The sequence below is a fragment of the Vulpes vulpes genome, chromosome 2, assembly GCF_048418805.1.
Source record: "Vulpes vulpes isolate BD-2025 chromosome 2, VulVul3, whole genome shotgun sequence".
In the NCBI taxonomy this organism is placed as follows: domain Eukaryota; kingdom Metazoa; phylum Chordata; class Mammalia; order Carnivora; family Canidae; genus Vulpes; species Vulpes vulpes.
The window spans coordinates 148,867,495-148,890,472 of NC_132781.1; the positions used below are offsets into that span (position 1 = coordinate 148,867,495).

At 40.2% G+C, this 22,978-nt stretch overlaps 1 protein-coding gene across 2 annotated transcripts in view; it reads left to right on the plus strand.

The window, feature by feature from the left end:
- The first annotated feature begins 1,722 nt into the window (after positions 1 to 1,722).
- Positions 1,723 to 22,978, plus strand: part of PTP4A2 (protein tyrosine phosphatase 4A2) — a 30,920-nt gene continuing 9,664 nt past the window's right edge. Inside the window, exons 1-3 of one of the 2 annotated variants that reach the window (XM_026014385.2) lie at positions 1,723 to 1,865; positions 17,641 to 18,334; positions 20,867 to 20,959. In XM_026014385.2, coding sequence (XP_025870170.1) covers positions 18,239 to 18,334; positions 20,867 to 20,959 — 189 coding nt within the window. In that variant the 5' untranslated portion in view covers positions 1,723 to 1,865; positions 17,641 to 18,238. Of the gene's footprint in view, positions 1,866 to 17,061; positions 17,198 to 17,640; positions 18,335 to 20,866; positions 20,960 to 22,978 lie in introns of those variants that run through there. The other variant, XM_072750398.1, reaches the window with a different exon arrangement.

The window sequence follows — 22,978 nt, forward strand, 5'->3', positions numbered from 1 at the left end:
GAGCCTGTGCTCCTCATCCAAGGGCCTTGATTCTGATCTGCAGCCCCTCCTTTCAGGGCCTCTCAACTCCCACACAGTCCTGCCAGCCAGCCAGCCTTGCCCTGGAATACCCTCTCCTGGGCCACCTGCTGGTGGTGAACATCTTGGGTTCTGTTCTGTGGCTTGATGTGGCTGAGTCATAAGACCTTGCTTTTTACTGTTAAGCTTTAATAGAAGCCTTCTGGCCAGAAGCAATGCCTCAGGTCTACCTTGTGGGGATGGCCTAATGATGTCTACTGACCATTGCTTCTCCCCACAGGGCCAGATAAACATGTGTGTGGTCTGGTGGTGGGAAGGATGCAGCCCAAGGGGCAGGGGTCTCTTCTAGGTAGATGCCAGTTCTGGGCAGGTATGACTTCCTAGGATGGATAGGGAAGACAGAGCCCTGGTACCCCAACTCTCATGGATGAGCCTCCCCCTCATCCTCCCAAGCCAGTCTCCAGTGCCTCTTAGTCTGGCTGCCCTCCAGCGGTGGCCCAGACCAGCCTCCTAACTCACCGGTGACCACATTTTCCAAACCAAAACTTAGAACTCGTGGTCTGACAAAGAATTTAAGAATTTCTGGTCACCTTCCAAGAGTAAGAGAGAATATTGGAATCTCTAGGCTAATCTCTGTCGTTAAAGAGGACATTAGGTTGGAAATCTTTAAATTCAGGATTTCCTCTTAATCAGGAATTGTTCATACATTATATCATTGAAACGTGAAAAGAGCCCCAGGAGGTAGCTAATAGCTATTTCCATTTAATAGTTGAGAGCACTCAGAGAGAGGAACTAACTTGCCCAAGATGCTACGTCCCGGAAGTTTGAATTCTGGTCTGTCAGGAAGGGTTCTTTGGGGTGTGTGTATGTGAGTGTGTGTGTGTATGTGTATGTGTCGCGCGGGGATGGGACAAGGAGAGGCGCAGAAACATCTTCGCAATTGCAGAACTGCAGACACGCACGCTATTTATTTGGGGCCTCGAAGAAGGGCAGCCAAGAATGAGCTGCCCCGGTTGTCACTTCAGAGTTGGAAATCCCCGAGCAAAGGGCTGGGTGGCCGCCCCATCCCATCAGGGTCTGGCTCCAGGCCTCCCGGCTCGGGATGCGGGAAAAAGCCCTTCGACTTTGCAGGTCACAGCGCGGCCGCGGGGTCTCGCCTCTGCCCAGGTGCGGATGCGGATGCGGAGGCCGCGGCGTGGGCGAACGACTCCCCTGGCCACGTACCGGCCCCCCCTCCCCGGTCACATGGACGCGCCTTCCGCAGCCGGGAGTGCGGAGAGGAACGAACCACGAGGAGGAGCGGGGGAGGCGCCGAGGGCAGTGGGTCACAGCCCCGCGGGGCAGGTGGGCGGGCCCAACCGCCCCGCGAGCCGGCCCGCCAGCCAGTCAGCGGGCGCGGGGGGCGGGCCAGTGGGCGTGCGCGCCGCGCCCCGCAGCGCCCCCTGAGGGGCGGTGGCGGGAGCTGGTTCCGGCTGCGCGCGCAGCGGTGGTGGCGGCGGCGCGATCGGCCGGGCTGTAACCGTCGTCCGTCCGGTAGCGGCTGGAGCGGCAGCGGCGGCCGGGCACGGCGCGAGGCGACGCCACAGGGCAGCGGCGGCAGCGGGGCCAGCGGCGGCAGCAGGAGACGCAGCGGCGGCCGCAGCAGCAGCAGCAAGACGGACTCGTGGACACGCGCCGCCGCCGCCGCCGGGCCAGGCCGGGTGTCGCGCGCCGAGGCTGGGGGGGAGTCGTCGCCGCCGCCGCCACCGCTACCGCCGCCGCCGCCGCCGCCGAGGTGACTGAGGAGAGAGGCGCCTCCTCGCTCCCGCCGCCGCCGGACTTCAATGCCCAGTCCCCAGCTCGCCAGCGTGAGTGCGCTCCTCCCGGGCGGACCCCGCTCCGGCTCCCGGGGCCTCGGGGAAGGGGAGGGCGGGAGGCGCCGCAGCCATTAGTGCAGGCCCGAGACACGTCCCCGGAAGGAGGGCCGGGCCGGGCCGGGGGCGGGGGGAGTGCGGCCGGGAAGCGTGGAGAGCGAGGGTGGGTGAGGAAGGGGGGACGGTGCGTGTGGAAGAATGTGGAGTGTCGGGAGGGAATGTGCGTGCGTGAGGGGGGACGGTGTGAGTTGGGGAGAGGGCTGGGTGTGCGTGTGCGCTGAGGGAAGACGGAGTCGGGGCGGGGAGTGTGGCTGAGCGACTTGGGGGCCGTGTCCGGGGGCAGTGCGTGTGGAGGACAGGGGGCGTGGGGGGCAGTGCGCGGGGGCGCGAGGGGTCAAGGGGGAGAGTGAGGAGGTGGGAGAGGGAGGGCGGCGAGTGTATGGGGTAGAGCGGGGGAGTGTGTGTGGGGAACCTGAGTGCGGTGTGAGGAGGGAGGCCGGGGAGAGGATGAATGGCAGCTGAGGGAGCGTGGAAGGGTGTGCCTGGGATTGTCCAGTGTGTGAGCGGGCGCCCTGGAGGCTCTCAGAGGTCGTGGGCGCCGTGTGTGGCGATGGTGAACCCTGCTGCTTTTCCAGGAGCGTCCTGGCCCTCAGTTCTTGGGTTCCAGTGTGAGAAAACGGTATAGGAATCTCTTCCAGTAGCACTATCGTCCTCTGGCTCTGGGATTTTTAAAAGAAAAGTCCTGCTTTTTTGGTGTGTGTGTGTGTGTGTGTGGAGGGGTAAATGCTTTGTGACATCGATATAAATTTCTGAATTTGTCAAGGACATGGTCGCCATCCCATCCTAGTCTGGCGCTCTGAGAGCTAACTAAACCAGTCTTGCGTATTATTGCCCAGGGTCCTAGGCTTTTGCCTTCCGAGTGTTCAGAAGCATAGGCTGTTTTGTAAAGTACTGCTAGTTTTTCAGGCGAAAGGTATTTTATCGTTGCATAAATGGGAAAAATTTTTATTAGGCTTTTGGCTCTTTTCTACTCTTCTGGAGAAATCTTTTAAGGAAAAAAAAAAAATAATGTAGCACTGATGATGAGGAACAACCAGAGGCTAGTATATTATTCCCTGGAGTTTGTCAAGAAGCATATAAAGTGTCTTAACAGTTGTAGCACCACTACTGTAGGCATGCTTGTCTGTTTGGAATTACTAAACTACAACTGCTGCTGGATTAGAATATGGTAGTTATTTGCTGCCATGCTCTGTATTACAGAGTAATTTCAGACAGGAAGTGAGTGAAGTTATGCCTTGTTCAGTGGGCAAAAGGAAATGAAGGCTACAGAATGACACATTTTTAAGGCTTCAGAATCACTTGCCAGCGTGCCATTGTGTTGGTGAAGATGGTGAGAAGTTGTTTGCCCATATTCTAATCTTGACATTTTAAAAATTGTTTCATATTGGATAGTAAATGGACATTGTTACAGACTTTTGCCAGATTCTTGTGTTGTGGAAGTAGGGGTTGTTGATAAGAGTACCTTGATACCGATTTTACACTTTAATGATGAGAAGTTTCTCAGAAGTTGGAAGTCTTTCAATAGGATAAGCAAAGAGTATGGTAGTCCTTTTAATAGTAGACCTAATAGAATTATAGGCCAGAACATCAGTGTGTAATTAGGAGTCAGAAATTGTTTTTCTAGAGTGTCCTTTTTTTTCATCACTAGCATGCTTGGTGCTTTCAGAAATAGTAAATAGTATTGTTAACTAATATTTAGTGGGAGATTGGATTAATTGGTATTAAGGGTCTACTGTGTACCAGGTATTTTTACACACTCTCACTTAATTCTCAGTTACTATAAAGATGGTTGCATTTATTTGGCACATACTGAGTGGTTTCTATTTGCTAGGCACTTGCGATACAGTGATGAGCCCTCAATGATTTACAGTGATGAGATGAAGAGATCTAAAGACTCAAAGAAGAAGTTAAGTAACTTGTCCTAGGTCACAAGATAATAAGAATTGGAGCTGGATTAAAAACCCAGGACTTTCTGACTCCTAAATCCTTGGTTTTTCCACTACACCATTACCACCCTCTCAATAGGTTGTCTCACTTTGAGGTTTCTCAACCACACAGTGACCTAGCAGCTTGTACAGATGAGAAGTGTTGAATTTAATGCAGAAGACTAGGTGGCATGAGAAGTGTTGAATTTAATGCAGAAGACTAGATGGCTGAAGGCAAGGAGATCATTTAGGAGATGCTGACTTGAGGCTCTTTGGGGCCTAAGCTAGGCTTTTATGTGGGTGGAGATTCTGCCTTGAAACTCTTGGGGCCCCAGGGTGTGTGCTTTGAGACATAGTTTTTATGAGGCACCTGGGATATGTCTGGGAGAGGAAAGTCTGATTAAAGAAACCCAGCAGCCTTTTATGTTTTTTATTTTGGGGGAGAGAAAGAGTGTATTTATTGGGGCATTTATTGGCGCTAAGAGTCAACTAGAAGTTGTCACTCCTATGTGAAAGTCTCTGTTCAGCTGTATGAGATTTTAACTCAGGAGATTGTGAAGATCAAATAAGAAAATATATGTGGAAGCACTTTGTTAATTATAAATTGAACTACAGATTCAAAATATTACCACTAAGACCTTTCTACTAAGGCAACAGTTTGTTATATTTGGTAACTGGAAAAAGCCAGCATTTAGGACACCTATACAAATGAAAAATTGTTTAGAATTGCTGAACTGGGTCTATTCTGACTCAGAACAGCAAAAGTCAAACCACTCCCTCCATGACTCAGTCAAGTAATATTTAATTTGAACTAACTAAATTTATAAGCAGAAACCATTTACAACATCATTGAACTTTGGTGGCACTAGGGAAGAGTAAACATTTGAATGCTTTTGCATATAACTTTCTTAAAAAGTTTGGAAGTCGCATATTTATATTTCCTTGAAAAGACATTTGTGTGAAACAAGATAAAAGATTTTTAAGATTTAACCCTATTCTATTTATTTAACATTTTGTCTTTTAAAGGTGGCATTTTTGTATGCAGTAGTTATAGAACTATGATTTTTGACACATAGAGTTTAAATTTAGTAGAGGTTTATTTAACAAGGTTTGTACTGTTCCTTTTTGTTGGAATGTGGGATTAGTAATCAGTGAAGCCTCTTACTGCATCTTACAAATAAGATGCAGAAGAACAGTACATAAATTTTTAGCTGTTGCTCTTGGAAGAGTAAAACTTAAGTGAGAGTGAAACCCAAGTTAGCTCAATTTCTTCAAATGCTATATAATCAGCTATATTACTTAGAGAGGTTGGGGATTTTTAAAAACTTTGAGCAACTGGAAATCAAGATCCATAATTTTAACACGGTAGACTTAGTTAATGTTTATTGAGTAGGGCCGTAGTAGAGATCTTGAGGTCTTAGGACCCTTGTGAAGTCCAACATGATGTTTCAGGTTTCAACATTCCCTTCTTGAGAATTTTATTATGCTGAATCATAAATCATCTTACTTAATTAAAGTTCATAATAATCCTTTGAATAAGTGGCACTTTCATTTGTACAGATAAGGAGATTGATTTATAGAATCAATTGTTGAATTCCAGATTTTGAAATCTAAGTTAAAAATATCAGTAAATAGATGGCAGTAGATGAAAAAAGTTTCCCCTTGAGGCTTAAGGTACTTTTAAATCTCTTGCTAAACTTCATTTTTTAATTAACTCTGGTCATTATATAGGAATTAAGTGGATATTCTAAAGTTGGCCTTTTTTGTTTGAAATTTAGTTTTTAGGTTTTTTTTTTTAAACGATACTAAAGTTACTTGGATCCTTTTTTGTGGGGGTATGTTGCTGCTTTGAGATGTTTCTTGAGATACTAGTTGGGTTATATAGAAATGATGATTATTCTCTAAATTTATAAAGTGAGAGTCTGTAATACTACAATTCACATAATTTTGTACCTTGGGTTTGTTAGTGAACAATGGATACCAGCAATTACAACTTTTTTGGGAAAAGGTGATTTGAGCCAGTTAATCTGGAATGTTAGAAAAGCCTTTTATCCATTTTCATCTTTAGGGGTAGTATATGTATAGAAGTGTCTGTAGCTTTCTCTGGTTATCTTTTGTTTTATTGACTGAACCACATTCTCTAGCTTCCTTGACTTCCTGGCCACTCTCTTGGGACTTGCAGCCCTATAGGATTGCTTGGTGTAGAGCTCGAGTAGATATTATATGTTTTGTTTTGTTTTGTTTTGTTTTTTGCTCCTTGGAGTTGTAGAGGTCTAAGCTAAACCAGAAACTATCACTACTCTAGCACTTTTAAGAAAGAAGCTACACAGCATTGCAGGCTCTGTCCACTTTCCACAGTTACCCTGTGGAGTTACCAGGACCCAGGTGAGAAAATGACCCCCCCCCCGAACTGTCTGTTCAATCAACATAGACTGACAGGGTACAAAATCTTTCCTGGGGGTGCCTGGGTGGCCCAGTGGTTGAGCTTCTGCCTTTGCCTCAGGTCGTGATCCTGGAGACCCAGCATCAAGCCCCACATCGGGCTCCCTGCATGGAGCCTGCTTCTCCCTCCGCCTGTGTCTCTGCCTCTCTCTCTCTCTCTCTCTCTCTGTGTCTCTCATGAATAAAGAAAATCTTAAAAAAACAAAAGAAACAAAACAAAAAACAACAACAAAAAAAAACTTTTCTAGAAAAAAGACTATGTATGAGGAGTTGACAGATTATACCGACAGTTTTTATGTGATTTTAATACAAATGTTTTTTGTTTTCCTGCACTGATTTCTTATACCCATAGGTTCTGTAACACAGCATCCACTCCATTTTAAGTGGCCTAGAAACTAAATCTCATCATTTGAATGTATATTTACATTGCACAACATTGCCTTTTGAAACTGCAGAGAAGTTTAAGCTTTTCTACGACCCCTTTCTTTGCTAGTTGAGCCTGTTTTGAAAAAATATTTTGACGATAAGAATGGTCTTTACCTTTAGAGAAATTTAATTCCTTTCATAGTATTTTTGGGTTGAAATTTCATTCTTCTCAGAAAATGTTAATTCTTTTGGCATAAAATGCACACATGATATATTTGCTTTAGCAGATCAGATAAATTGCTTTGTGTTTTTATTTCTGCAGTGGTCAAAAATGTTGGCTCTTAACTAATGTATCGTTTGACAAGAATTCAAATTCACAATCAGTCTGCTTTCTTGTAGTCCTTTAGTTTTAGCTGATATTTGAGCATAAGGTTTTGTTTTTTTTTTTCAGTCTTTTACAGGAGACATTCACTAGATTGTATCATCCAGTATCCATAAATTGGATTTATATACATATGTTGATATTTACTGTTTTTAGTAGGAAAACAAATTGATGTGTTTTCTACTTTCCATTATTAGTGAAAAGCCTATCATGAGGGAACAGAGTGACTGGTTAGTGCAGAAGGATATGAGTCATCGGTAGGATTTGTCAGCAAATTGAGAAGGATATGATGGAGAAACAATAGACTATAGTGACATTATTCTTCATTCCACACGTGTAGTTACAAACAAGTTTCCTTTTGGTGATTGGTTTAAATTATTCAAATAATTTAGATCTTTCTCGATGAAAATCACTTCAAATTTTAAGTCATAGACTATAACCTAAATTGTTTCTCTGATGAACTGAGATCTTTAGTTGGAGGTTATCAGCAAGTAGAATTTAAACTCCTATATGATTAGTAGGAAAAATAATTCACCTATGCCATAGGAATTAGTAAGTTGTCTATTTTTGTGAAGCTTGTTAATTATGAAGCTACTCAGTAGATCATAAGATGCGCACCAACGTGGCCTGTTTGTTTCTTCTCATTGAGCAAAGAGTTGCCTATCGCTGCTCATACTTTTAAATTCCTAAGAGCTTTTATTGCATTTGAATTGGTTTGAAATTCTCAGCATGGTCAAAGCCTCCTAGACTTACCTAACCAGAGTCCTTTCTCAATCATGTTACCATGGCCCTTCACTGATTGTACAATCTTGTCATAAAAGTTTTACCTTTCCTCAGAAGTCTTAATTAATCCTACTCCATTCTATTCATACTTTGGGTCTTCAAAGTATATAGCATTAATATGAAATTTTAATGTCCTTTATAAAATGTTTTTCATCCACCTGGATTCTTCTAGTATCTTAATCCTCGATAGTGTTTGTATGGTATGCACAAAGAGCTCCACAAATGCATGTTGTAAGATTGGATATGCTGCATTTTAGTATTATTCAGAGGTGGTATATTGTCCGCCGTCTCAGTAAGCATTTGGAGGAAGAGAACAGGAGATTAAATTTTCCGTTAAGTGGGAAGAGAAGGAAGGTGGATCCATGTTGAACTAAGCTGGTGAGCAAAGAATAATAATCCCTTGACATGGCATCATAGAAGTATTTCACCGTTTTTACTTTCGTGTTTTAATGTGAAACAACTGCTTTCACTGTATGTTTTTTAAAGATTGCAAATGTTGTATTTTATGAAAATAAATATCAAGCCACTATTGGACAATTAGTGGGAAGAAAGTATATTTTAAGAAGCCATCAGAAGCTCCAAATAGAATGATTTGGGTTCTTGTCTGTTTATCTTGTATTATTCTCAGTACATAGAGAGATGGCTGTGAAGTACAATGTGATTTATAAAAAGCAAGTTTAGGAGAGGAAGTGAAGTGTAGCTTAACTGGTTTTAGGGGAAACTTGGACCAAACTGCCCTAACAGCAGAAAAATTTCAGGGGCTCAAACAAAAGAATTTATGCTGACAAGATGTAATTTGGAATGTTTTTATTCTGTATCCTGTACATAGTGAGCTTCCTTCTCTTCTTATTGGTGGTGAATATTTGAATAAGACCTTTAAATAATGCTCAATGCATTTGACAAAATGGGGAAATGAAAGAGTTAAGCTGACCCATAAACTGCTCAGCTTTAAAACTTGTATTTTAAATAATGCTAACAATAGCCTGGAAGTTCTTACTTTGCATGCTGCTCCTGTGCTGTAGGTTATTTTGAAAGGTGATTCAAATAACCTTTTCCCAAGTATCTATTTTGCAACCTCAGGAACTCACAGCTGTTACAGTCATTCTAACTGTCCTGATATAGCTCAGAAAATAGTCAAGTGGTGTTGACAGGATGAATCCAGGTGTCCCTTTGGATTTCCTCCCCCCCTCCCCTTTTCTTTTCTTTTTTTTTTTCTTTTTTCTTTTTTCTTTTTTCTTTTTCTTTCCTTCCTTCCTTCCTTCCTTCCTTCCTTCCTTCCTTCCTTCCTTCCTTCCTCTTTCTTTCTTTTTCTTTCTTTCTTTCTTTCTTTCTTTCTTTCTTTCTTTCTTTCTTTCTTTCTTTTTCTTTCTTCTTCCTTTCTTTCTTGATTTTCACTACTGAATTTGCTTTTTTACAATTGGAGTTCAGAATCTCAAATACATTTATTAATGAAATAATCAATTCACTGTTTCTGGGTTAATGTATATTAATGTTGGAAACTAAATTAAAATGGTTAAGACTTAAATTGTTCTCCAGGAAAATTACTTAGTCTTTTGAGGTTAAAAGAAGGATGTAAGAAAAGAAGAAAACAAATATTAGAATTTAATTATATGGGAATGCTGCTGAATTTGAGTTACTTTTTATCGTATAAGGGAGATTACCACAGTTATTTAGGAAAATAATATGCTTAAACTTTATAATAAAGAGGCTTGGGAATCTTAAAGTGCACATAAACTAAAATCTTTAAGCATAAAGTCCGCGAAGGATAGCCATGATACCTTTGCCTGGAAGTGAAAAGTGTGAATGAATAGAATCAATTTAATAGAGCTTTTTAGCTTAATTTGTAAAAGATTCACTGAAATCAATAATACCCAATATTAGAATTGTGCTGGTAGGATTTTTAATATTATTACTGGTATTCAAATAATTTTTTAGAAAAAGTGAAAATTGGCTATAGTCCTGTTACCTCCATTTAAATTTTATTTATAGAAGGAAAAACATTTTCGGACAATGAATTCAGCTGGAGAATTTGCTTATCTTTAGAGGAACAGTACAGAATTGAAAACTAAATATTTTTGAGTATGGCATGAAAATATTTAATATAATTTTTGTCTCAGAGTTATTTGTAGAGGGTAGGAATTTCTAGAAAATGACAAGTACTTCTAATCACTAGGGTACATACAAATTTGAAAACCACTCCCTTTTCGTTTGAGTGGGAACAGGGCCCACAAGACTTCAGTAAATAACGGTTACTGTTCTCAGAAGCAGGTGCGATTGTTGGTTAATTGCTTTCCTTTCCTTTCTGAGTGGCAGGCATGTATCTCATGCTGGTTCTGAAATGTTAAGATATTTTCCCACCATCAAGGTCATAATTTCTTTTCACATAAGTGATTATTGATTTCTGTACTGGAACTTGATTCTCAAGTTCCCTCTTTAAATGAGGAAGTGGAAAAGTGGGAATAACCAAGAGAGTAACTATGAAACCTTTTTTTTTTTTTAGCAGTAAAGAAGCTATTTTTAGCTTGTTTACAGATATTTTGGATTCCAATTTGTGTAGAATTTAATGATACCTCTTTTCCTTATCAGCTCCCCGGGTCTGTATAGTAGGGGGCGGCAACTAACATTAATTTGAATTGTATACAATTTTAGTTTGATAAATGCAACCATAGAGGGATGAACAAAGATAAGTAGCAGAGAAAGTAGAACTATTATTTCTATAAGGCTCTGATGCGATGGGAGTAGATTTATCAAAGAGGAGTATGATTTCAGTTTGAGACCAGTTAACTAGAAAACTAGTTAGCAAAGTTAAGTTCTATTTAATGAACAAGTCCTTAAGACACCTTTTTTTCCCAAATGGTCAGAATGCAGTAGATACAGTAGTACTTTATGGATGAATTTCTCTACTTTTCTTCTTTTATAGTTGTGATGATTTTATGGTTTGTTGTTTGAATAGTCTCAGAATATTATGTTAGGTTTCTGTTAGTTCTTGCTGTTACTCAGGGCCTTAGCTCTTTTTTCACAGACCTCACATCCAGTCTGTACAGATCTACCTTAAAGTGTATCTTTTTTTTTTTTTTTAATTTATTTATGATAGTCACACAGAGAGAGAGAGAGGCAGAGACATAGGCAGAGGGAGAAGCAGGCTCCATGCACCAGGAGCCCGACGTGGGATTCGATCCCGGGTCTCCAGGATTGCGCCCTGGGCCAAAGGCAGGCAGGCGCCAAACCGCTGCGCCACCCAGGGATCCCAAAGTGTATCTTGAAACTGACGTGTTCTTACACTGTCTACTGCTGCTACTGTGGTCCACGCTATTTCTCTTGGATTATAGCAATGCCTCTTACCAGATCTCCCTGCTTCCACTCTTACTACTTGTATAATCTGTCTCCACATAGCAGTGAAAGCGGTCTTTTTAAACATAAATTGTCACTCTTGATTGAAACTTTCTCATTTTTCTTGTAATAAAGTCCAAATACTTACATTGGCCTGTAAGGCTCTCTTATTTCTTTGACACCCTATTCATTCCATTCCCTTTTGCTCCGGTAGCACTGGCCCCCTTGCTGTTCCTAGAACACTCCAAGCATGGCCCCACCTCATAACCTTTGCAACAGCTAATCCCTTTGCCTAGAATGCTCCCTCAAATATCTGTTTGGCTCACACCCCCAGGTCTTGGATAAAATGTCACTTTTTTCAGTGAGGCCTTACCTGATAGCCTTATTTAAAATTGGAAGCCCTCTGCGTTCTGGCACTGTAGATTCCCCTGCTTTGCATTTTTGTCCATAACAGTGGCATATTTTGCCTTTTTCTGCCTTCTAAAGTAAAAGATCCACTCTGATAAGAATTTTTGTTTACTATTGCACTTTTAAACTCTAACACAGGGCACCTAGGTGGCTCAGTTGGTTGAGTGCCTTTGGCTCAGGTCATGATCCTAGGACCTGGGATGGAGTGCTGCATTGGGCTTTCCCTCTGCCTGCTGCTCCCCTTGCTTGTACTTTCTCTCTGTCAGATAAACAAATAAAATCTTTTTAAAAAGTACTATGACACATAGTATGTGTCTAATAAGTACTTGAATTATTAATAGTTAAATTTATTAATAAATTGTTAATTAGCCAAATTGTAAGGAAGATGTCTTAACTCTTCATAAGAATTAATTTTTTAAAAAGATTTTATTTATTTATTCATGAGAGATACACAGAGAGGCAGGCTCCATGGAAAGAGCCTGATGTGGGACTCGATCCTGGGACTCCAGGATCACACCCTGGGCTGAAGGCAGGCACTCAACTGCTGAACCACCCAGGCGTCCCTAAGAATTAATTTTTAACTGTAGACAGATTATTCATACTTAAGAGAGGTGCAGGGTCCTTGTTGAAGTGAGATGAATTTGTTTTAGGAAGAAATTGTTGCAAGGTTTTAGCCTATATGCACTGTATAAAGGTTTTAGCCTTTATGCACTATAATGCTTTCATGTTGCCTGTTTGTACAAACCAAGCTGACTTAAATTTGCATGACTTCCTGTAGAATTTCTGGTAAGAAAAGTAACAGTAAATGTATGCTTGCTTGTTTTTCCAGAACTTTGTTTTTATATTTTTTTCTTAGATCTAGACTTCTTTATTGTACATTTATATTATAATGTACTGTTTTAATTTGATGAATCCTGGCATAACCATCAAATTAGAGAGTTATATCATTTACTTCAATAGAGGATTTCTCAGTGGAAAATGTGATGTGGGGGGATCCCTGGGTGGCTCAGCGGTTGGGCGCCTGCCTTTGGCCCAGGACGTGATTCTGGAGTCCCGGGATCGAGTCTCACGTTGGGCTCCCTGCATGGAGCCTGCTTCTCCCTCTGCCTGTTTCTCTGTCTCTCTCTCTCTCTCTCTCTGTGTCTCTCATGAATGAGTGAATAAAATCTTAAAAAAAGAAAAAGAGGGATCCCTGGGTGGCGCAGCGGTTTGGCCCCTGCCTTTGGCCCAGGGCGCGATCCTGGAGACCCGGGATCGAATCCCACGTCGGGCTTCCGGTGCATGGAGCCTGCTTTTCCCTCTGCCTGTGTCTCTGCCTCTCTCTCTCTCTCTCTCTCTGTATGACTATCATAAATAAATAATAAAATTTAAAAAAAGATTTATTTATTTATTTAGAGCGAAAGAGAGGCAGAGACACAGGCAGAGAGAGAAGCAGGATTGACAGGATTTTTAAAAGGATGCTTAATAAGTTTGGTTTGCCCTCAAGTTCTCTCTATATGTGTTTGATTTAGAATTGGAAATCCCCAAAAAACCTGAATTTTACTCAATAATTTAATTTCTTTAACAAGAAAATTGTCTGGAATTGTGTAGGTACGGGCCTCCCTGGGACAGAGCTCTCTTAAGGCTCTTTATAAGCCTATGGTTATAGCACTTTTGAGAACATGGTTAAATTGTAAATCATCGTAGGGTTCTTTATCACCTTAGAATTAAAAAAAAAAAAAGAGGTAGTACATGTACATGGGAAAAACAAAACATTTCAAAAGGTATGTGTTATGATAAAGTAAATCATGCTTCTGGCCTTCAGCTCCTGTCAACCTTCACCCTGACAACCAGTTACCTCTTTGTAACTTTCCAGATAGTTGATGGGTTTGAAAGCTAATGTAGCACTCTCAAATATTTCAATATGTACTGTTCACACTGTCATGTGCTCTTTTCAGTTATCAGTGTCTCAGCTTTCCATATTTCATATAGATCTGTTTTATTCTTTTTTAAGGTCAGCATAGTTTTCCATTTTAAGAATATGTAATGATTAAGTGATTGTTGTTGTTGTATTCATGCATTTGAGTTTTTTGATTCTCATCGAGGTTAGATGTTAGCACTAGAGTATCAACACAGGACATTTAAACTCTAACATAAACCTCTTCAAAGTTTTTGAGTAGCCTCTGTTGTGTTCCTGACTTAGTCTTACTGGTAGTACGCTATCTTAGCTTGGTTGGCCTCTGCTTGCTTGTTCTTCCAGCCTCTTTCTTCATTCCTTTTGCTCTTTCTCTTTTCCCTCCCTTCTTGATTTAAAAGGATTTCTCTGTCACAAACCATTTCTTCTAATACTCCAGTGAAGTCACCTTCTTTGGTTAAAAATGGAAATGTTGCATAGGAAATGGGAATGTCCCAAATTCAACATTTAAAAGGTTCTATAGGGATGCCTGGGTGGCTCAGCGGTTCAGTGTCTGCCTTCGGCTCAGGGCGTGATCCTGGGTCTGGGAATTGAGTCTCACATCCGAGTCCCACATCAGGCTTTCCATGGGGAGCCTGCTTCTCCCTCTGCCTATGTCTCTGCCTCTCTCTCTGCCTCTCTCTGTCTCTCATGAATAAATAAATAAAATCTTAAAAAAAGAAAAGGTTCTATAAAGGCAAAATCACTTAATGTCAGAGAGACAGGTTTATTTTTATTTTTTTTAATTTTTATTTATTTATGATAGTCACAGAGAGAGAGAGAGAGAGGCAGAGACACAGGCGGAGGGAGAAGCAGGCTCCATGCACCGGGAGCCTGATGTGGGATTCGATCCCGGGTCTCCTGGATCGCGCCCTGGGCCAAAGGCAGGCGCCAAACCGCTGCGCCACCCAGGGATCCCGAGGAGACAGGTTTAGAAGAAAGTTTTCCTGTCAGATGTACAGGTGCTGAGTTTATGCTAAAATACAAGGCTTTATAACTTTTGAGTACTTTCCAGCTGTGGTAGACTGTTAATGATTTTTTTTACAGACTGCTTTGTATTCTTATGTCTGTTACAGGAATTAACATTAGTTTATCTGAATTGACAGGTGCAAGAGCATTTAACTGTTGATGCATAGTTGAACTCTTGGGGGTGGGAGAAGGAACAGAAGATTGTTTTTATCATGTATCTGTTAACATTGATAGAACATACTGTTTCGTTTGACGGAAATTCCTTTGCCGGGGATCTCAGTGTGTGTTAAGAATTGAAAATCTAATAATGAATCCTTATCTTTGGAAGTGGTCCTTCCAAAATGAGGTTGGAGGAGTAAGATGGCATAAAACTTGTTCTCTTTGCTGAGCAGACAAACATTGGAGACTAGGTAGAAAACTTAATGCTAGAGATGTAACCTTTCAAGCCTGGCCATCACTACAAAGCAGGTCTTTCAGTGCCTTTACTCAGCTGACACACATATTAGCGTGATAACATCATTTAACCAAAGGGATTCAAACAGGTTAGAATTTCCTTGTGTTTTGCTTTTCACTGCATGCAGAGCATTGTTCTTGAATGGTTACTTTAATAATCTTTTCTCCCCTTATTTAAGGTCACAGAGTTGTAGATCAACATCCAAGCAAATATTTGAAGAAAAGTTATAGTTACATGAAGAAGATTATGACTTGAAAAATATGTGGATACCGCCATAATCAAAATTGAAGGAAAAATGAATAGTTAGGAGACCTGGGTTCTTGTCTTTGGTCTGCTACTAATTAGTCATGTGGTCTTAGTTAAGTCATTTTAACCTCTCTTGCTCCCAAACATCATCTTGGGTTTTTTGTTTGTTTGTTTGTTTTTTAAAGATTGGAGTTGTTGTTGCTCTCTAAGATTCTTCTGGCTTTATTTTTATTTATTTTTTTAAAAGATTTTATTCATTTGACAGAGAGAGAGAGCGCGCACGCACAAGCAGAGGGAGCTGCAGGCAGAGGGAGCTGCAGGCTATTAGCTGAGCAGGCAGCCTGCTGTGGGATTTGATCCCAGGACCCTGAGATCATGACCTGAGTCAAAGGCAGATACTTAACTGACTGAACTGCCCAGATGCCCTTCTCCTAGCTTTAAAATTCCTTGACTGCACAAGGAATACCCTATGAAATGTGTGATCTAAGGTGCCTGTGTTTGGGGATTACAGTTAGGAAAGTGGTGGTATGTATTTTTTTCTTAGTTTGAATATTAGAAGTTTCATGATTTTACTGTAGTATATAACCTCTGCTGAGGTTAGATTGCCATTTTGAATTTCTTACATATCTTTCATATTTTAGGAATGTTCTAGTTTTGTGTTGTCCATGATAATATAGTCACAAGCATGTAACTTACATAGTGCCATAAGAATATTACAAAAGACTTGTGAATAGAGTAGGCTTGAAAGTTTGTAGGCCTTGGTTCTTTCTTAAATATATTTTAGTTTCTTCCTGAAAATGGTTCTGTGGCCCTCTTTCATATCTTTTTCTGTCTGGTCAGTCCTCTTTTGAGAGACTACTAAATAAGCATTTATTGGTGGATTAGAGAAAAGGCAAGTGAAAGAACTTAGACCCTGTCCCTATTTCCAGAGCTATTTATTTCTGAGGATGTATGTATGTATGTATGTATGTAATTGCTGCACCCAACATGGGGCTTGAACTTAACGACCCTGAGATCAAGAGTCACTTGTTCTACCAACTGAGCCAGCCAGGTGCCCCCAGAGGATTTTATGATTATGTTGATGCTCTGACTAGCTAACTATAAAGATGATGATTTTGTTGATACTCTGAGCTAACTATAAAGATTGCTGTGTTTCAGTGCAACAGGCCCAGAATTATATTAAAAATTCTGTCACTTTCTCACCTTGTTTTTGGTATGGGCAGAAGAAAGCTGTGTGAATCATTGACCTTTATTTTTTTTTTTATTTTTTTTTTTTTTAATTTTTATTTATTTATGATAGTCACAGAGAGAGAGAGAGGCAGAGACACAGGCAGAGGGAGAAGCAGGCTCCATGCACCGGTAGCCCGACGTGGGATTCGATCCCGGGTCTCCAGGATCGCGCCCTGGGCCAAAGGCAGGCGCCAAACCGCTGCGCCACCCAGGGATCCCGAATCATTGACCTTTAGACAAGCTTTTGTACTCTTGAGGTAGTGATGTGTTGTGAGAAATAGTTAAAAGGTCAACTGGACTACGGGTGCCTGGATGGTTCAGGCAGTTGAGCGTCCCAGCTCTTGATTTTGGGTCAGGTCATGATATTGGGACCATGAGATCAAGCCCTGCATTGAGCTCTGTGCTGAGCATGGAGCCTGCTTAAAGAGTCTCTCTCTCTCTCACCCTACCAAACCCCCTCACACTCTTTCAAAAAAAAAAGCGAGAGAGAGAGAGAGAGAGAAAAAAGGTAAATTGGACTTGAAATGATGGTATTTATGCATTAATTGAGGCAACAGGCATTATGGTACATTGGAAAAAACATTGGACTAACAGAAGACATTCGCCTTAGATAAGTCATGAAGAAAGTTCACTTTCTGATCCTCTTTCCTCATTCCTTGTAGGTGGTAACAACTACTCAAGAGTTGTGAGGAAAATAAGTTAATTTTTTTAAAAAGTACTTTATGGACTAGTGTTATAATTGGGGGCCGGTACATATCCTTTGGATAGAAAGAATTAAATCCTCAAAGTGAAATTTTGGTAAATATCCTTCATCCATTTACAAATATATCTTATTTTAATTAAAGTGTATATGTGAAGGACTTAATCATCAAAGCAGAAGAATAAGATCATTATGAACTTTATGAAGAATCTATGGAGGGAAGGTTTCTTTAAGGATCTTTCAATAACTATATTTAAAAATAAGGTCATTTAAAAATGACTTGAGTTACAAATCTTATTAACACAAATTTTTTTGAACTCCCTTTTGAAAAAAGAAAGACAGACTTTTGAATTTCTGACTTTTAAAACTCTTGATCTACATTTTTATCCTAGTCTTCATAGATGACAATAATTTGAATTAATTAGAATTGGTGACCTTTCAAATGTCTTTGGACTCATAGAGTACATATTCTTGACTTTGAGCATGATGTTCACTATGCTGTCAACCTCCAGTTCATTTTATTTATGCTTTTCTCCTCTAGGTTTTTCGTTGGAATATACGTTGCACATTTATGGCGATTCTGAGCGTGAGGGCAGACTTCTGCCAGGCTCAGCACAGCGTTTTCGCTGACAAGTGAGCTTGGGGGTTCTATGTGCCATAATTAACATTGCCTTGAAGACTCTGGACACCGAGACTGGCCTCAGAAATAGTTGGCTTTTTTTTTTTTTTTATTGCAAGCATATTTCTTTTAATGACTCCAGTAAAATTAAGCATCAAGTAAACAAAAGTGGAAAGCAACCTACACTTTTAACTTGTCTCACTAGTGCCTAAATGTAGTAAAGGCTACTTAAGTTTTGAACGTAGTTGGATTTTTTTTGGAGTCCGAAGGTATCCATCTGCAGACATTGAGGCCCAAGTTGAATTTGGATTCAAGTGGATTCTAAATACTTCTGCTTACCTTGAAGAGAGAAGCTTCTTAAAGAATAAACAAGTTGAATAGAGAAAAACACTGATCGATATTAGGCATTTTAGTGGTCTTTTTAATGTTTTCTGCTGTGAAACATTTCAAGATTTGATTTTTTTTTTTCATTTTCCCCATCACACCCACACACGCACGCTCACACTTTTTATTTGCCATAATGAACCGTCCAGCCCCTGTGGAGATCTCCTATGAGAATATGCGTTTTCTGATAACTCACAACCCTACCAATGCTACCCTCAACAAGTTCACAGAGGTAAGATTGTAGTATGGTCTACTTTTTGATTAGTTTATTTTTTTTACTTTTTGATTAATTTGTAAAGTTATAAATGAACACCATTATACCATTATAAAGAAATCTCTTACCACAAAGCCATTTATTTCTGTGATTAGGATATGGATGGTCATCCTACCAATCTTTGAATTGAGTTGAATTAGTTACAACAGATATTTAAAAGAACATTTGTGGGATTTTGGGAGACTTTAGAGATTATGTAGTCTTTTTTTTTTTTTTTTAATATCCTTTCAACATAGCAGTTCATATTTTTATTTATTTATTTATTTATTTTAAAGATTTTATTTATTTATTGATGAGACACACACACACACACACACACACACACACACACACACAGAGAGGGAGAGGCAGAGACACAGGCAGAGGGAGAAGCAGGCTCCATGCAAGGAGCCTGATGTGGGACTCATCCCGGGTCTCCAGGATCACACCCTGGGCTGCAGGCGGCTCTAAACCGCTGTGCCACCAGGGCTGCCCCATATTTTTAAAAATAAAAATAATTAACATTTATTGAACATTTAGTATGTACCCAACATTACAGTAAGCAGTTTTATGTATTATATCATTTACTCAAAATAGCCCTATGAGGTATGGGTACTATTATTTTGTCCCTCCTACAGATTAGGAAACTGAGGTTCAGGGCAATTTAGTAATTTCCCTAAAGGTTATAGCATATGGTAGAATGGTCTCTGACTCAAAAACCCATGTCTGCCTCAAATATTCTGGCCACTTTTGATAAAAACCTACTCCAGAACTGTTTAGCAATAGTAACCATCATATACAAGGGTCAGAACCTTCAGGGAGGAAAGGTGTTACAGGTAACATTTTTATGTCAGACCCTTCATTTTCTCTGCTATATTTATGGACTAGACTTAGAGAGCTGGATGAACTCCCAGGGATTCTAAATCTACCCGTCTCATTTTACAGATGGCAAAACTGAGTTCAGAAGAGATTTTGAATTGCTTGAGGACACAAATACTATAAAAATTTCTACTATAACCTTTCAGTGAATGGCATCTATGGAGTTTATTTTAATAGGATTTGTTTTATATTTTGAAATGTTTAAAAATTAACTCCATGTAATAACAACTATCCCGAGTCTGTTTTAGAAGGCCTTTTTGTGAAAAAGTCCTTTAGCAGTTAAAATGACTTTACTCTTTAGATAACCAAATGACTAATCAACACCTCTTGTAGGATATAACTATTCCTGCTCATTTATACTTCTAATTCCCAGAGCTGCTTAACTTTGTGTACACAGTGTACAAGTTGATTTCAGGCCTATGTGCCCTTAGGGTTGTTCAGTCACCTTTAAGCCTGGTTGAATTATGTGATCCTATTTTCAGCCTGTGGATTCCTTAGTCATAGACTCCAAAAGTGGCAGAGGCCACTGTCCTACAACTATAAAAAGATGTTGGTGGCCCATCGAAGATAGATAGTCGCTGGATTAGGCCTTACTATAGGAAAATTTTTAAAGGAGCAAGGCTCTGGCTATAATTGTATGTTTATTGGCTTTGTAATATGATACCACTTTTTAAAAAAATTATTTATTTGAGAGAGAGAGGGAGAGAACACCAGCAGGGAGGTAGGGAGAGGGAGAAGCAGTCTCCCAGCTGTGTAGGGAACTCTACTTGGGGCTCAATCCCAGGACCCTGGGGTCGTGACCTGAGCTGAAGGTAGACACTTAACTGACTGAGCCACCCAGGTACTCTATGATATCACTTTTTAATCTTACTTTCAATATTACTTTTGTTTTTTTAATTTAATTTAATTTTTTAAAAAGGTTTTAAGTAATCTCTACACCCAACAGGGGGCTTGAATTCAACAACCCCAAGATCAAGGATCATATGCTCCACTGACTGAGACAGCCAGGTTCCCTGCTTTTGTTTCTTGAAATTAAAAAAGCAAAAACAATAAGTATTTTTACTATGTGAAAATCAGAAGGTACATAAAAGCAAAAGACAATTTAAAAATACTTAACTCTTAGTACCTAACTTCTAGATGTTTTTCTCTGCATATATGTGTATATTTACTTATATACACATAGATAGGATCACACTATGTTTTAAAAAATCTTCCCCCAACCTTTTTAGTATTATTTTTATAGCTGTCACATACTTTAACAGTTCCCCTGCTTTTGGACCATTAATGTTTCCATCATTTTACCATTCTAAAAAGCCCATGCTGAGCACACTGGTACCTGAATCTTTATATATGTCTTTAATTACTTTCTTAGTGTAAATTCTCAGAAGTAGCATTTCTAGGTCAAAATGTATATGTGCTTTTATAGTTTTTGTGACCTGTTACCTTTAGAAAGGTGATTGTGTTGGTGCTTCCCCTAAGAGCCTGAGTGTCCATTTGATATATTGCTACAATGAGAATGATTTTGATCTTTGTCCAAGAATGATGTCTCATTGCTTCAATTTATAATAGTACATTTTTAAAGTTTTGGTTGCAGGTTCTAAAAGTATCCCTTATGTTTGTTCTTCTTTAAAGGAACTTAAGAAGTATGGAGTGACAACTTTGGTTCGAGTTTGTGATGCTACATATGATAAAGCTCCAGTTGAAAAAGAAGGAATCCACGTTCTAGTGAGTGTGTAGTGTTTTAATTTTTCACTACAAATAACTAGTACCTTTTAAACTTAGCTATTTTTAAAACTGGGCACTTAGTATGGTTTTTAAGTTTATAGGAGATACAGTGTTGACAGCAATCTTTAAAAATTTTTGGATTTGCAGTTTTATTCATTTGTCCCCTTAAAGTCTATATATGCAGAGTATTTTCAACAAATGAAAAGCAAAATTGAATATACATTTACTTCAAGAAAATGGAAATTTGCATTTTGTTTTCTCTAGGAAATTAATTGCAATATTTAGTTTTTGTTTCTAGGCTACTTTTTTTTTTTTTAAGGTTTTATTTATTTATTCATGAGAGACACACACACACAGAGGGGCATAGACACAGGCAGAGGGAGAAGCAGGCTCCTGACGTGGGACTTGATCCTGGGTCTCCAGGATCACACCCTGGGCCGAAGGCGGCGCTAAACTGCTGAGCCCCCCGGGCTGCCCATAGGCTACTGGTTTGAATCTAACTGAAAATAATTTTTTTTTTAAGATTTTATTTATTTATTCATGAGACACACACACACACACAGAGGCAGAGACATAGGCAGAGGGAGAAGCAGGCTCCATGCAGGGAGCCCAACGTGGGACTCGATCCTGGGTCTCCAGGATCAGGCCCTGGGCCGAAGGTGGCGCTAAACTGCTGAGCCACCCAGACTGTCCTGAAAATAATTTTCATCAGAAGTTCTTAAGTTACATGGAAATATAGTTAACCCTTGAATGCAGGGGTAGGGACACCAACTCCCACATAGTAAAAAATCCACATGTAACTTTTTACTTAACAAAAGCTTTACTAATAGCCTACTATTGACCAGAGGCTTACCAATAACATAAACAGGCCACTAGCATATATTTTGTATGTTGCATATATTATGTACTATATTCTTTTTTTTAAAAAAAAAAACTTTTTAATTTTTATTTATTTATTCATGAAAGACAGAGAGGCAGAGACACAGGCAGAGGGAGAAGCAGGCTCCATGCAGGGAGCCCGATGTGGGACTCGATCCTGGGACCCCAGGATCCCACCCTGGACTGAAGGTGGTGCTAAACCACTGAACCTCCGGGCTGCCCTATGTACTATATTCTTTTTTTTTTTTTTTTTTTTTATGTACTATATTCTTATAATAAAGTTAGCTAGAGAAATTTTATTAAGAAAAAATAAGAGAAAATCCATTTATAGTACTATACTGTGTTGATTGGAAAAAATCTGCATGTAAGTGGACCCGTACAGTTCAAACCTGTGTTGTTTGAGGGTCAGCTGTATTCTCTCTCACTTTGCAAGTACTAATTAGTTACTTAGTGTTTTGTGAATAACCTATAGGGGACAAAGTCTGGAAAAGAGGTTAAGGACAGGGAAAGGCATCTTGCTTCAGAGAATCAACATAGTTTCTGACACTTTGTGGTAGGTTTCTAAGTAGCTTTTGTGTGATTAGCTTTCTTTTGTTTTCAGTTTGAACATAATGTGATTGGAATTTTAAATTCCTCCTTGGCCCCTAAATACACTGTTTTATTTATTGGAAACAGGAGCCTCAGATGAGGTAAAATTTTCTACCTTCTTCCCTAAATAGTCGTGTAAACCGCAAAAGTGGGGATCCCTAGGTGGCTCAGCAGTTTGGCGCCTGCCTTCGGCCCAGGGCGTGATCCTGGGGACCTAGGATTGAGTCCCACATTGGGCTCCCTGCATGGAGACTGGCTTCTCCCTCTGCCTGTGTCTCTGCCCGCCCCAATCTCTTATGAATAAATAAAATCTTAAAAAAAAAAAAGGGAAGAAAATAATAAGATACTGAGGGTGCCTGGGTGGCTCAGTCAGTTAAACATCTGCCTTTGGCTCAAGTTCATGATCCCCCAAGGTCTTGGAATTGAGCTCCAAGTCGGGTTCCCTGCTCAGCAAGGGGCCTGCTGCTTCCTGCTCCTTCTGCCTGCTACTCCCCCTGCCTGTGTGTGCATGCGCATGCTCCCTCTCTTACTCTTTCAGATGAATAAGATCTT